This window comes from Diceros bicornis, chromosome 13 (genome assembly GCF_020826845.1).
Source record: "Diceros bicornis minor isolate mBicDic1 chromosome 13, mDicBic1.mat.cur, whole genome shotgun sequence".
Lineage (NCBI taxonomy): Eukaryota > Metazoa > Chordata > Mammalia > Perissodactyla > Rhinocerotidae > Diceros > Diceros bicornis.
Genome location: NC_080752.1, coordinates 42,167,165 through 42,182,691, shown reverse-complemented (window position 1 = coordinate 42,182,691; position 15,527 = coordinate 42,167,165). Strand labels below are relative to the sequence as shown.

The window sequence follows — 15,527 nt, the reverse complement described above, 5'->3', positions numbered from 1 at the left end:
AGGGGAGGGGGCGGTGCCGACCCGCCCCTCCGTAACTCGATCCCCAGCTGGCGGGCCTGACGCTGGGTCTTTGTCCTCTAGGTTCCTCCTCCTCCCCAGAAGGGCTAAGCAGATCCAATGGAGGGAAGGCAGTCTAGTGGAGGGAAGGTGGGCCCCAGCTCAGCCTCAGCTGGGGTAGCAGAGCCTCATGAGTGCAAGTGTGCAGCTAGCAGATCCCTGTGTGCAGATACACAGAACCACAAGCACGTGGGGACACTTCCTCAACACTATGCACAAAGCCACTGTCCCCAAACTGGCAGGACTGCAGCTGTGTACCCACTCCCATGACACACCCACACTTAGCCAATCTGCTAGAACACAGGCAGGCAGCCACATGGCACAGCCACATTACGGACAAGCATGCAAATGTGCAGTCCACACCAAGGCATGGGCGTGGCATGGACACCATCACATGCATGTGAACTGGAGGGTGACCCACCCACACTGTTGCCAGAAACCACTGGTCTACACAGATACGTGTGTACCAGACATATAATCACACACATGCACTATCACACACACAGATGCCACACAGGGGACAGGTCAACTGACCTGCCCACAGGAGCACAGCCTCAGCACAGTCACATCTACCAGCCTTGCTCAAAGCAGGGACACAGGATGCCCAGGCCACACCAAACAGACACAGTGCTAATGGAATGGGACATTTAATTGTCTCTAGGGTGGTCCCAGGTTGGGGATTGCGGGGCTTTTGGCAGAGCCCTGACTAATGGAACCAACAAAGGTGCCCATCAGCCAGTGTCAGGCAGGGTGGCAGCCCCAGGGCCTGGCTGAGGATAGCCAGCACTTGGGCTGTTGCTTAAGACAATTTCTGAGACTAGTGGGTAAGGAAATGTGGCCTCTGAATGGGGAGAGGGGGCGACAGGGGAGAAGGGGCTTGGGTTGGGGGAGGGGCTCCAGGTCAGAAGGTTAGGAATAACAGGGATTTAGTTGGTCACGAGGTCTTTCACGGCCGGGTGGGCGATGCCTGGGGGGAATGTGTTGATGGAGTCCAGTGGGCCAGCTTGACTTAGGCCAGTTTCAGAAACTCCTGCAGCGTGTTTTGTTCCACAGCCTCCACGAAGAGCTCATAGTCCTGGGGGAGGGGAGGCGAGGGGTGGTCACCTGAATGCTGGTGCTTTGTCTCAGGTCTGACTCTGGCTAGGGTCCTCCTCCAACACTCCCCCCACCCCCAACCCCCAGGCCCATACCCCACAGTACTGGTCCCCGTTGACAATCTGGGGTGGGGTGGCCTTAGGGTTGCCCGCCAAGGCTCGCATCTCATCCCGCAGGGCGTTGTCCTGGGAGATGTCCACTAGCTGGTACTGGATGCGCTTCCCATCCAGGATGCGTGTCACCTCACTCTGCTGGGACTTGATCTGGGGGCAGAGGGTAGGCAGGGGTTAGCGAGCATACTGGAGGACTTATGGGGGGAACCCTGGGCAGAGAGAAAGGAACTGTGGCCAGGAGCTTTTGTCCCCTTGTCCCCCTCCACACCCTGGGGGAGGTTCTGGCCACTAGGAGTTGGGAGGATGAGTCAGGCTTTCAGTGGTGCAGGATGACAGAGGGACCACCAACCATGGGCGAGGGGGGTCAGAATGAAGGGAAGTGGGATAAAGTTCTGGATGGGGAGAGTCAGGAGCTCAGCGAGGGGAAGGCAGGGCAGGCCTGGGTGGAGGCTGGTAAGCGGTCATCCCCGCCCCAGGTACAGGTACACACATGGAGGAGGAGAGGAAGGGCAACATCAGGCTGTGGTCAGGGTCAGCTGGTAGTGGGGGTGCACAGGATGGGTGTCCAAGTGACGGAGGATGGGCGTGGGCATCGCGTGGGTATCCCGTGGGCGCGCTGATGCTGCTAAGGACCCAGGATGCCCGATGAAGGGGTTCAGGATGGGGCGCGGAGCCCGCCCCCGGACCCGACCCGGGAGGCCGTGCCCTGCACCTCGTCGCCCCCCGCCCTCGCCCTGGGGGCGGGTCCGGAGCACCGGGACACGGCTGCCCACGCTCTCCCCCAGCGCGGGCCCGGGGCGCGCACTCACTTCGCGGGAGCCGGTGACCGATGTGCTGTAGACGCGCAGGCCGCTCATGCTGCGGGTGGACCGACGGGCCGACAGGCGGACGGGAGGTGGTGGCTGCAGCTCTACGGCCTGGAGACGACGCCGCCGCCGCGCTCGGGAGCGGTTTCCTTCCTGCTCAGCCCGCGAGTCACTGCTCTCGGGACCAATGGGCGGCACGGGCAGGCGCGCGGCCGGGGCGGGGCTTGCGCGACCCCGCCCCGAGCGCCGCCATCCCCCCCCCCACACACCCTTTCCCTCTCAGGGGCCAGCGGGCCCGGGACCCCAGTCCCTCGCAGGTCCTCCTCCTTCAGCCCTCCCCTGATCCTGGGCTCACAGTGTGAGGCTGCGGCGGGACCCGGTGGCGGGAAAGGCCGGGAGGACAGGGGCGAGGGTTTGGCAAAAGCCTGCTCCTCAGCCGCGCCCGAGTTTGCTGCACCCAACTACCCACCCTCGCTGCCACGATAGCACAGAGCGCAACTCGGCTTTGGTTTGGGCTGTTTCCAAACCTAAAGTTCCCAAGCTAGGGAAGCTCACTTCAAGGGACCCCTCCCCACATTCCCTCGGGGGACACCCACACATGGCTAACCCCGCGGGATAGGAGGCACACCTACGCAGGGCCAGCCTCCGCTTAGAGATTTTCCCCAAAGTTCCTCTCCACTCGAATAGGCAGGTTTAGACAAGGAAGGGTGGTGGCAAAAGACAGCGCCGCACCCACAAAGAGCCAGATGGAGGCAAGGTTAAGAGGCTACTAGCTCTGGAAAGGGTGGATGCAGAGGTTGGTGTCAGGACTCGGAGAGCCTGGGCCCTTGTTAAAGATCCACAGCTTGTCTTGGGGTGGCCTCAGCTCAATTCCAACCCCGTGATGCAAATGCGAACTCCACTTCAAAACTGCTCCTACTCCCAGCAAAAACTCAGGGGGTTCGGAGGGAGCAGACTCCAGCAACCAGCTCAACTCTGGAGACTCAGCTATCTGTCTCGGGTTGGACATACTGCCCCTCAGAGGCGCCCCCAGGTCCTGGGCTGTGAGAGTAGCCCAGGAAGACAGCCCTAGCTCCCTGAGGCAAACAGTGCCCTGCAGTGCTCTGGGGAAGCTACTTCCTCACAGCAACCGAGAGGCAGCCGACTTCCTCTCTCAGAGGATTACTGAAACTCCAATGACAAACTTGCTCTATGACTCAGGGCAGCTTTGCCCAATAGAAAGTGGTGTGGGAAGAGATCCTATTTGTCCTCATAGAATGACAGGGGAGCCGAAGTGGCAGAGATACGACGTGAGGCTGGACCCGCCAAAGGTTCCTCCTTGCTGCTGTCTGGGGAACTTCGTTAAACACCCAGGCTTTGGCTCCAACAAGCCAAAATGAGGGGTGGAGTAGGGGATGGTGGTGATGGAAAACAATGGAAAACTGAGCAGTCTGTTAAATGTTTTATTTTGTAATCAAAATACGCAATACAAACCAGTTGACATAACAAGGATTCATATAAATAACTGCTTATAAACTTTATGAGGAAAAATACCCGTGAGCATGATGGCTGGGCTCCCAACACAGGGTGGAGACCAACTAGGCGGTTCTGCTTTTAGGAGGCAGGAGCCCAGAGGCTGAGAGGATGGCTGGGTGGGGCTGTTCTGAATGGAAGGACTAAGTCACTCCATAAATAAAACACAAACTTGTAAAAACACTTAAGAAGAGTCTCATTCAGGCCCAGGAGTGAGGTCCAGGATGCTGCCCTGACAGCCCAAAGCTCAGCAAGCACTAAGTAGTGGCTGACTCTGGGTTTCCCCATACCCACTCAGCCCGGCTTGGCCTGGTTCCAGATCTAGAGGAGGCCTGGGATCAGCCCAACAACCAGATACAAACAATTGTGAGATACTCTCTAAATGAGGAGGCAAGAGAAACCAGAAAGCAGAGGGTCCAAAGGCCCCAAAGAAACAAACAAAAAAACCCCAGAAAACACTAAAAGCTGTACCTTAAAGCCAACCTGTGCTGGGTACTGGGAAATCTCAAAGAGCCCAGAGCAGGAAAGGGAAAGGACCCTCGCCCCCAAACACAAGAAAGGCACAAATGAGAGGGCTGGACACCAGCCCCAGCCCCAGGGGGAAGGGGTGAGCAGCTTGACAGATGCCCTGTGGTATTCTGGGGGAAAATCCTGCCCAAACCCAGAACCATAGAGAAGAGTTTGTACTCAAAGCCCAAGAAAGGGGCTACCTGGACGGCCTGAGAACAAAGGAGAAGGGGGCTGTGCTAACTACATGGCCAGGGCCCTAAGGGGACAGGGCAGCTGGAGAGTGGGGTCTCCTATAAAATGGCATAGTAGCACAGATGAAGGAGCCCTGGCTATAATCCCCTGGCCTCCAATTTTAGTGAGTGCTTTGCTAATGAATAGATCACCCTGAGGCATCTGTGAGAACAAGAGCCCTGAGGAAGCAGCAGTGAAACTGGGTCTAAGAAAACCCAGAAAGCCAGCTCAGCTCCCAGGAAGGCTGGCACATGGGGCCTGAGAATTCTCAAATGGCCACTGTTACTGGTACTCAGTCTTTCCAGGCCCCTCTAATGAATTCTGGGCATCAGCAAGATGAAAGTATGGAGTGGGAATGAATGTGGATCCATCCCAGAGGATGGAGAAGGGATGTGAGCAGCCTGTTTGCCTTTGACGTCTGCCTGGAGCTGGGAACAGTCTATGAGAACTTATCAGTTGGCCTGCAAAAGTTAATTAGTAACTCACCCTCAAAGGGTAAATCTAGATGACAGGACAAATGCAACCCAACAAGGGAAAGCCAATGTAGAACAGGGCAGGCACAGTTCCCTAATCAGCCCTTGGCCCCAGATGCAGGCTCTTACCTCTCCTTCACCTTCTCTCTGGGAATAGCAGCAGACAGAAGGCAGGAGACTGTCAGGGCAGGACCTGCTGGACTGGGCTCTCAGCAAACCAGATCCTCCCTGAGGGAATACGACCTATCTCACCCCCAGCATTCCTCACTGTGTGACACAGTTTTCTCCCATGTCCTGTGCATATCTGTCTGACATGGTGGTCCTTAAGTCCTCGATGTCACGGCGCAGCTGTTGAACCTCTTCTAGTTTCCTCCTGATCACATCTGGCTTCTGGAAATCTAGCTGAGTCCCTGGGTGCTGTGCAGCTGGGGAGGAGAGCATTGAGAGAATGTTAGTAAGTCAGTTAGAAGACGCATTCACGTGGAGGGGGCAGTATGGATAGGCTGTACCTTGAGGCCTGTGGTCTTGGGATAAGACACTTTTAAAAAAAGCAGCTGGGGGGAGAGTGGGCTGAAAACTTACTGCCTAAAGGCCACTTTTTGTTTGTTCTGCACCCAGGTACCCCATACGGATGCCTGTTTCCAAAACAGATTTACTGAACATCTACTTGGCAAAACACATCAACTCCCAAGAGGGCAGTGACCAGGCCTAAGCAGCCCTGTTTACACGTTACCCTAAGGATGGGAGAGTTGGATGGGGGCAAGAGGAGAATGAAAACCACTCTCTCCTGGGTCCCGCACTGGCCTGAGGACTCACAGTGAATGCCCAGTAGTAGGGAGAGATTGGGGTCATGGCCTTGGGCCCTCTGGGTCACAATGCTGCAGACAGCCTGCAGATCTTGAAGGCAACTGGACAACTCCTGCTGCAGCTCAAATGCCAGCTGGGCAGTGTCTGATGAAGATGGGGACCCTGGTTGGGCCTGGCGCAGGTATTCCTGGAGCGTCAGATTCTTCTCAATCAGGTCCTGGTTCTGCACTGAAAGCTGAGCAGACAAACAAGCACATTAACCCAGGCCCAGGGCAGGACAGAATATCTGTGCATGAGTGTGTATATACGTATATATGTATGTCGAGGGGAGGCTATGAGTCACAGGCAATGCTCCCCGCCCACCCCCAACAATATTAGGCTTAGTTTCTCCTGCAGGTAGGTTGGGCCCTCAGGAGAGGAAACCGTTCCCCAGCAGACTCTGAGTCATCAGCCTCCAGGTTTCTGTTCAGGAACCAGAGAAGATGCTCCCGCCCCTCGGAACTCTATCTGAAGCCAGTCCCGCAGCCAACTCTGTTAGCCAGGCTATTAGAGAAGGCTTAACGTGAACCATGAAATCTGAGGAGACACTGGTTTCAATCTCTCCCTGCCACCCTGACAAAAGTGGCCCCCAGCCAGCCAGCCTCATCAGAGTGCATCAGAGGAATAAACGGGGCAAGAAAGACATGACAGCTAGTGGCCACTGAGTGGGGGGCTGGAGAAGCTGGGGACCTGGAAAACACAGTGCCAGAATATGTCCTGCCTTTTCAAACCTTTCCCTCAGTGGAGTCACTATACAGACCAGCTATTCATGTATATCTGTGTCTCTTTCCTTCCCGCCTCTCCCTAAACAGCTTAACTTACTCTCCTTCCCTCCCTTCCTCTATTCTGTTTTAAAGACACTGAATAGAGTTCCTCCTCCAGTCCCAGCCCTTCACCCACAGCGGGCCATGTGACAGTCTGAGCTCTGGGAGACTCCTTCCCAGGCACCTGGCTAGTGAACTTGGTCGCCCCCTGCTGACAGCTCTGTTTACTCCATGAGGACAATCAAACCCTTAGTCTTCTTGAACCCTTCCTCCCCAACCCTACAAACCTGCGGCTGCAGGAAGACAAGGGGAGAGAGAATGACTTTCCACATCCAAAAAGCATTCCTGGGTACTTATGGCCACTCTAAGACAGGCTTAGGACGTTTAATACAGAGGATGATGCAATGTCTCTTCTTATGTGGGGGCTCTCATGGGAGTAGGGATGTGGAGGGTACACAGAGAAATCAGGTTTGTGGAAGCAGTACCAAGGGGCCTAGCTCATGCTACTCACCTCTTTCACAGCTGTGCGCAGCTGCTGCAGGGCTGTCTCCCTCCGCTGGGCCTCCTCTTTCAGGGCCTGACTTGTTTCTTCTTCTTGAGCCACTTCCTGCTCTAGGCTCTGAATCCCACGGCAAGGAATGGTGGGAGAACACACCAGGAGTAACAAGTCTGGTTCAGACCATATTACCTTTGGCCTGAACTAGACAATAAAGCCCCAGCCTACGCAAACACTGCTACTACGAGATTATTGTAGAACAGCCCCGATCTGTGACTTTCTACTGCAACCCTCCTATAGCCCCTGACCGTGTTCCAAATAGAGGCCAGCTCCTCAGTAGGGCATTCCAGGCCAGTCTGGCCCCTACCTACTTTTCTAGCCATATCTCCTTCCACCCTCCACACAGCCTCCACTCCAGCCACACAGAATGACTAACTGGCCATTACCCCTGAAGGCTCCAGGTCCAATGCTGTTGCTCACTCCTCTTCCCCTTTGCTCAGATTGCTCTTCTGTGCTGCCTGTCACCCAGGGAAACCTCCAAGGCCCACCTGAGCCTTCCTTAATCTGCAAATCAGATCCAATTAATCTTAATCTTGCCCTGCTACTCCTACCCCCATCATGGCTCATGAGTACATTTGTTGGCTGGCACATGATTCCTCCCTCCACCAGACCATAAATTTCTTGAGGGCAGGGAATGTGCCATTCAGCTGAGTTCAATATTTATTGAGCACTTAACTGTGAAAGGCACTGAGAATACTGAAAAGAATACCCGGGGCCGGCCCCATGGCTTAGCGGTTAAGTGCGCGTGCTCCACTGATGGCAGCCTGGGTTAAGATCCCGGGTGCACACCGATGCACCACTTGTCAAACCATGCTGTGGCGGCATCCCATATAAAGTGGAGGGAGGTGGGCACAGATGTTAGCCCAGGGCCAGTCTTCCTCAGCAAAAACAGGAGGATTGGCATGGACATTAGCTCAGGGCTGATCTTCCTCACAAAAAAAAAAACCAAAAAAACAAATAGTACCTGTCTTTGAGGAGCTCACAGCCAAATGCCCTTGATAATACTGTGTAGAGTGTGTCTGTGTGTGTGTGTAGGGGTAGTCAGCGTCAGGGAAAGGGAGGTATTTATGTTTATGATCTCCTGCCTCTCATTCTTTTTTTTTTTTTTTTCGTGAGGAAGATCAGCCCTGAGCTAACATCCATGCTAATCCTCCTCATTTTTGCTGAGGAAGACCGGCTCTGAGCTAACATCTATTGCCAATCCTCCTCCTTTTTTTCCCCCGAAGCCCCAGTAGGTAGTTGTATGTCATAGTGGCACATCCACAGTTGCTGTATGTGGGACGTGGCCTCAGCATGGCCGGAGAAGCGGTGTGTCGGTGCGCGCCCAGGATCTAAACCCGGGCTGCCAGTAGCGGAGCGAGTGCACTTAACCGCTAAGCCATGGGGCCGGACCTCCTGCATCTCATTCTATTCACTCCAATTTCCCCCCAATTCTGAAACTGACTTGAACAAATAAAAGTGTAAAAAGAGTCTGAATTTTCCCATTTTGCATTAATAAAAAATGTAACTGCCAAGCAGAATGTCTCGTTACCATGAAATACCCAAGGCAACCACGCTGAATCCGCCTAATTCCAGCAAATTCACCTGACATTCTAATTTGCCTGAGAAGCCTATCATGGGTAAATGTACTATTTAAAATGTCGTGCTGGGCTGGCCCCATGACTTAGCGGTTAAGCGCGCACGCTCCGCTACTGGCAGCCCGGGTTCAGATCCCGGGTGTGCACCGATGCACCGCCTCTCCGGCCATGCTGAGGCCGCGTCCCACATACAGCAACTAGAAGGATGTGCAACTAGACATACAACCATCTACTGGGGCTTTGGGGAAAAAAAAGAAAAAGGAGGAGGATTGGCAATAGATGTTAGCTCAGAGCCGGTCTTCCTCAGAAAAAAATAAAAATAAAATGTTATGCTTTTTCAACTTTTGTGGAACCTCAGGGTTCCAGGAAACCTACCTTGAGCTCCACTAAAAAGTCTACTAAAGAGAGAGAAGTCAAGATGGCGGCGTAAGCAGACTCTGAACTCACCTTCTCCGGCGGACCAATTTACAACTACTCGTGGAAAAAGTCTACTAAAAACCTGGGATTTCAAATGGGTACATAAAACACTCACTAGGCTTGACTATCTCCTTATAGGACTTGGAACAGGTGAACTAAATAGCCATAGCCAGACCCAAATAATGGCAAAGGCAGGACTGCAGCTTTTAGTTGCTCCTCAGAGTGAGGGCATTTCACCTATTTTGGTGTGAAAATCTCTTTCAGAATCCAAACAGAACCTGAGTGAACCTACTTTACCTAGAATTTCTTGGAGAACTCAATTAGGGACACTCCCATCCTGGCCCAAAATAGAAAGCAGGAGTCATTGTTGATTTTTCCTTATTCTTCAACTCCCTACATTTTGTTAGTCACTGATTCCTCTCAATTTTACCTCCTAAAATTCACTTCAATATGTCCCCTCACATCTCCTCCTTGCTATGCTGCCTTATGCCAGGTTCCTTCATCATCTCACTAGGATTTCTGCAATAGTCCACTAGCCTCCAGCCTTGCCTTGCTCCAAGTGAAAATCTTCTTCCACACTCAAGCCTGAGTTGCAAACCTGACCACATCACACTCCAATTAAATGCTATAGTAGATTCTCATCACCTCCCTAAAGAATAAAAGCTAACTTAGTTTAAGAAACAAAGCCCTGGGGCCGGCCCCATGGCGTAGCGGTTAAGCGCGCGTGCTCCGCTGCTGGCGGCCCGGGTTCAGATCCCAGGCCTGCACCGACGCACCGCTTGTCAGGCCATGCTGTGGTGGCGTGGTGGCGTCCCATGTAACAGTGGAGGAAGGTGAGCATGGATGTTAGCCCAGGGCCAGTCTTCCTCGGTGAAAAAAACAGAGGAGGATTGGCATGGATGTTAGCTCAGGGCTGATCTTCCTCACAAGATTAAAAAAAAGAAAAAAAAAAAAAGAAACAAAGCCCTCCCATAGCCTAGCTCTCCATTTACCACCTGACTCCAACAATATCAAACTGCTTGCGGCTTCACGTTCAAACCATGCTGTTTCATGCCTCCATGTTCCCACTCGTGCTGTTCCTTCTATCTGGAATTCCAACACCATCCTATCCAGCTCCTCTTCTTTGCCTGGCTAACTCCTCCTCCTCCTTCAAGGCTCATGATCTCCAGAAACCATTCCTTGACCCTGACTCCCACTGACTCTTCTATGTTCTCCCAGGGTAACATGGACATTGCTCTCACAGTACTGTGCTGAAAGCCCTTCCCAACGAGACTGTAGGGTAAAAGCACTGATTGGGTCTCATTCTTGCTGCACTCCTAACACTGAGCAAATTGCATGGCAGAGAATAAAGTGTTGGCTGAATTCTAGAGATTCCATCATTAGGTTCTGCCCACCGTGTCCCAAGGACTCCAAATCACCTGTACTTGTGAACGCAATTGATCCATCTTCTGCTGTTGCTTCTCCACAATCTGAAAGGCAAAGTTACCAAGGAAGGCTGTAAGCACAGGCCGACAGTGAAGTCATAGGGCAAGAGGCTGCACTAGGACTGGTGGTCCGGCTATTAGCCCCACTGGCTACGGCCTGTCAATAGAGACCAGGGTGAAGACAAGTTAGCTCTACCTACAGAACTATAACTCAAATTCCCTACCCTGGTTAACTAGCTTCACACTCCTGTGCTCCAGTCACAGAGAATTAAACAGAAATGTAGTGTGGACCCACTGACCACTATTGGTGTGGGATGGGGGTAAGGGGCAGAGACCCTCACCCCGATGACTGTAGGCCAGTGGAATCAACTTTATATACAGCCACTGCACATTCTGATTCTTTGGTAAAGAACATGACTAAAAATTCAGTTTAATGAAGCCTGCTCTATACAGGGCTGTGGTAGTTGTTGTTACTTATAGCTATGGTCACACCGACTCTCCAAGAAGAGAACTTGAACCAGCCCCAGCCTAGTTTCCTATCCTTTGAGACCTCAGGTATTCTCTGAACCATTTCTGGGTCTTCTTTTTTGCTGACATGTGATCAGTCTCACTGGCAGGTCCTGGCTCCTTTTCCTCTGCTGAATTAGGGCCACCTCACCTGCCCAATGCAAGAGGTTCTTATATGGGGTCTGAGACATAAATGAAGTATACCAAGCTTCAGTACACCATTTTGAAGCATCTAGTCTGGATGCTCCTAACTTTGCTTGCCTGTTGTAAGGATGAATATCTAAAATGCAAACTTATTATGCAGCGGTGACTTCTCAGAAAAGAGAGGAAAGCTCTGGGTAGCAGACCCTCGGTGGCCCAGGGCCAGAAATTCATGGTTGCTTCCCAATACACAATCTTCTCTTTTCTCTCAGCCTACCCCATTACAGCCTGGACACCTTCAGTCACCTTTCGGAGAGCATCACATTCCTTCTGCCAGGACTCCATTTCCACTTTTGGACCTTCTCCCTGTTGGGCTGGACCGTCTCCACTGGCCTCCTCCACACACTGCATATCTTGCAGGCTGAAAGACAGTGGTCTCTTCAAGAACTCTGAAGTCAGAGAGATGTGGCTTTGACTCCTGATTCTGTTATTTACTGTATGTTTTGGGGCAAGACACTCAGGCCCTTCCATGACATGGCTGGGGATAACGTCTTAGCTCTTGCCACAAAGAAGCTGCTCAGTGTATGTGAGTTCCCTTCCCTAGAGGCCAGTGTCTATATGATGTGCCACCAAGTCTCTACCTGCCCAAGGCTCTTTTATTCTTTGTTTTGATATTTAAAAATAAATATTAATTGCATGTATTCAGATTATAAAAGTCATACATGTATACTGTAAAAATTTTGGAAAATAGAAAAAAATCTCTTTTTTTCTTGGCACAGATAGTCTGGGGCAAAGGCAACTCTGTCCTCTAACCTCACTTCTGACTCCAACCAACGGTCTCCTCCAACGGATCTCCACAATTACTTTCATCATGGCCCATCTGCTCAGATAAACAGGGTCACTGTGGTTGAATATGGGATGAGAAATCCAATCCACCCCATTAGAAACTGGATTTGGTCCAAGAGGCTGTTGAAACAGCCATTATATTTCCAGAAACTGCTATTAATATAGAGGAGGCTCCCAAGACACGCTGAGAGTACATTATGGCATCTTGCTTTGTTCTCAGAACCTGTCATGGCAATGGAGAGGAATCCCTAGGGCTGAAGAGAAACAGATGCTCCTGGTAGCCTTTGGCTTACAAGGTTTAAAATGTGGATAACCTCCAGACCACAGCACCAGAATCTACTTTTGCAAATATACAGATAACTCATTTCCCAGTTTATAAAGTGCTTCTGTTCATTCGACACACACATACTCACAGATTATTCTCCAGTAATATTATGCCAGGCACTGGGTTGGATCCTTCCAAAGGATACAGTGACAAGCCCCTAGTGCACACTATACACCCCCACACTCCATCTCAAAGACATATTCCTTGCTCATAAGCAGCTTTTCTATTACTCACAATCCAAAGAAAACAAAGCTCAGAGAAGTAAAGTGATTTGCCCAAGGTCACACAGGTAATAAGTGGGGTAGCCAGGACCAGACCCTACCTCTCCACTCTTTTCCTCAATCCCACAGGGGTATTTACCTAAGTCTAGTGGAGGAGAATTCTGCTTCTCTCTGTCTCAGGCTTTCCAGTTGAACCTCCTTCTCTCTGCAGGCTGCCTGCGTCTCCTCCAGCAAACTCTCCAGCTCAGTCACTCTCTCCTGTAGCTCTGTGCTCTTCAACTCAGAATCCTTAAGCTGAGAGACAGGATCCCATGTTTAGGTCAACAAGCCAAGGAAGACTTTGTCTGGCTATCTCAAAACATTTGCAGTCCAGTTGCAAATTTGACAGATGTGAGTCTGTACATGACTCCTTTGGGATTTTCCTTTCAGAAAGCCCCAGGGTAACTGCATACAGCATAGGCTGAGAAAGTCCCCCTGCTTGGTCACTCCCTGCTTACCCCGGGTATGCCCAGACATTGCTGCTACCTGCTGGCTCTGCTTCTGATGGTCTTCCAGAGTGGGCAGGTCAGCCAGGTAACGCTCCAAGGTCTCAATACGCTGCTGCTTCTCCCGGTTCTGCTCTGATTCCTTTTGACATTTCTTTTTCAAATTATTGATATGTTTATCACGACCCTTGACCTAGGTAAAGAAATGTCAAGAATCTGTCTCCACTGACTCCTCTAGAACCGTAAACATCAACTTTTTTCAAAGTGACCACTATCTTTGCCTTTAGGGCTGTAAATGTTGTTCTACTGCAATGAAGGTAGGAAGCTGATCAAATTTTGCCATTTGAGATTAGGGCATAAACTGCAGAGTTAACACATTTGAACATTCCAATCAACGGCAAGGAAAAAGGGCAGTTTTTAAAAATTGGTAGCAGTCCTGTATAATGGTGGGCCAGAGCCCACCATGAATGCATTTATGTTAGTGAGATGACTCAGAATGGGAGCTGGTCACTAGAAAGACCAATGGAGTTGAGCCCAACTTTCTGTGAGGAGGGGAGGAGGGCAGGAGATTGAGTTCAATCATGCCTATATAACACAACCCCAAAAAAAACTCTGGACACTGAAGCTCAGTGGAGCTTCCTGGTTGGTGAACACATGGATGTGCTAGTAGGGTGACATGCCCAGATTCCACAGGAAGAAGGCACAGAAACCCTGCTTTTAGGAGCTTCTCAGACCTCACCCCATGTGTCTCTTCATTTGGCTTGTCCTGATTTGTATCCTTTATAATAAAACTGAAATCCTAAGTATAGCACTTCCCTGAGTTCTAAGTTGTTCTGGCAAATTACTGAACTTCATGGGGTCATGGGAACCCCTGGATTTGCAGCCAGTTGGTCAGAAGTATTGGTGGCCTGGGGAACCTAGAACTTGCAGCTGGAATCTGAAGTAAGTGCGGTCTTCTTGGGCACTGTGCCCTTAAACCGGTGGAGTCTGACACTAACTCTGGGCGGTCTCCATCAAAACAGAATTGAAAAAGTATATTCAACTTCCCTGCAAACATACACCCAGTCTGGTCCATTCTGGTTAAATACGTAATGCATTCTCCCCTGAACACTACACATGATATAAAGCTAAGTAAACATCTGGAAGGGCTACTGAGACTGTAAACTCCTTGAGAGGAGAGGCTGTGTCCATTTTGCTCATTATCATATTCCCAACACACAGCACAATGCTTGTCACACAGCAGGCACTCAATCAAAATTTGTTGAATGGAGACTTTTTCTTCACTATTATGGCTTTTTCTTTGGCTTATGAAAAAGGAAGCTGGAGGAAGCAAGAGAAAGCAGAGAAAAAGTAAGGCAGATCTACGGATGCCAAAGAGGAGGCACAGGCCTAATTTAATCCAAAGACAAGACAGTACTAAGAGAGATCCCTGAAAATCAGCCAAAAGCTTTACCCCAGGTACAATCTGTCCCCTTCAAGCTCCAAACCAGTGACTCTCACATTTTAATATGCATCAGAATCACCTGGGAAGCTTATTGAAAATGCTGATAACCAACTTTCAATTAAAAAAATTGTGGAGGGGCCGGCCCAGTAGCATAGCAGTTAAGTTCGTGTGTTCCGCTTTGGCGACTTGGGGTTCACCGATTCGGATCCTGGGCATGGACCTACTCACCGCTTATCAAGCCATGCTGAGGCGGCATCCCACACAGAAGAACTAGAAGGACCTACAACTAGGATATACAACTATGCACTGGGGCTTTGGGGAGAAGAAAGAAAAAAGAGGAAGATTGGCAACAGATGTTAGCTCAGGGCCAAACTTCCTCAAAAAAAAAGGTGGACTGACCATAGAAGTTTATGTTCTCTTCCTTCCAAAATATTTCTAAAATGAAAGGAAGGAAATAAAGTATTAACCTAAAAAAGTCAAAAGAGAGGAGACAAAAAGTATACAAAAGATTTCAAAGCATTTTTAGAAGATAAAAGTGGACAGGGGATAAAAGACTTGGAGCAGAGGAATTATAATCCACAGTGGAAGCTACAGACAATTTGGAAAATAACGTGCCCTTCACAATCTCCAAGAATCTCTGTACTCGAAGCACCAGGTACCTCTGAGGCAGCTATCAGCCACAGACCTGAAAAATAGTAGGACTTACTAGAAGTCTATATACAAGTTAGTTGGATACTATCCTCACCCTAGGTTTCCCCAAGAGGATACTGGAGATTTATTCTCTGGAGAAATCAAATGAGAGAGATTCCAGACTCAGGGATATCAGCCACAGCAAAGAGAGAGAGTGAAGCACTAGGCTGAAAATAAATATAAGCAAAAATCTATGTATAGAACCGTGGGACTCGAAGCTTAATCTCCTCCGTGTCGAGAACCTAAAGGCCAAAAGCATTCCTTCCCCCAGCCTCCCCACTAGGCAGCAGGCTGAAGATTCTTTTCTAGAGAGAGTGAGATAAGACTTTCAGATATTGAGATTTGAGGGTTCCCAAGTGAAAAGACAGTCTAAGTCTGATCATCTTTCAGTGAAGTCTACCAGGCAACTACCACGAACCCAGAGCTTCCACCCAGCTTTTAAATACTTCATTCTTAAATATGAGTGCCCACTCATTCAAGGATCACC

At 50.5% G+C, this 15,527-nt stretch overlaps 2 protein-coding genes across 5 annotated transcripts in view; both read right to left on the bottom strand.

Annotated features, from left to right (window-relative positions):
* Positions 1–688: 688 nt before the first annotated feature.
* Positions 689–2,229, bottom strand: SH3BGRL3 (SH3 domain binding glutamate rich protein like 3). The gene is made up of 3 exons (XM_058553318.1): positions 2,075–2,229; positions 1,248–1,415; positions 689–1,132 (listed from the first exon to the last, which is right to left on the bottom strand). The coding sequence occupies exons 1-3, from the start codon at positions 2,120–2,122 to the stop codon at positions 1,067–1,069; spliced, it is 282 nt and encodes a 93-aa protein (XP_058409301.1). The 5' UTR covers positions 2,123–2,229; the 3' UTR covers positions 689–1,066.
* Positions 2,230–3,499: 1,270 nt separating this feature from the next.
* CEP85 (centrosomal protein 85) overlaps positions 3,500–15,527 on the bottom strand; it is a 30,176-nt gene continuing 18,148 nt past the window's right edge. For 2 of the 4 annotated variants that reach the window (XM_058553304.1, XM_058553305.1), the window contains 7 exons: positions 12,947–13,099; positions 12,561–12,715; positions 11,336–11,450; positions 10,376–10,426; positions 6,919–7,026; positions 5,614–5,839; positions 3,500–5,222 (listed from right to left, as the gene is read on the bottom strand). In XM_058553304.1, the coding sequence (XP_058409287.1) occupies positions 5,062–5,222; positions 5,614–5,839; positions 6,919–7,026; positions 10,376–10,426; positions 11,336–11,450; positions 12,561–12,715; positions 12,947–13,099 (969 nt within the window). In that variant the 3' untranslated portion in view covers positions 3,500–5,061. The remainder of the gene's footprint in view (positions 5,223–5,613; positions 5,840–6,918; positions 7,027–10,375; positions 10,427–11,335; positions 11,451–12,560; positions 12,716–12,946; positions 13,100–15,527) is intronic. The other 2 variants (XM_058553306.1, XM_058553307.1) reach the window with 2 other exon arrangements.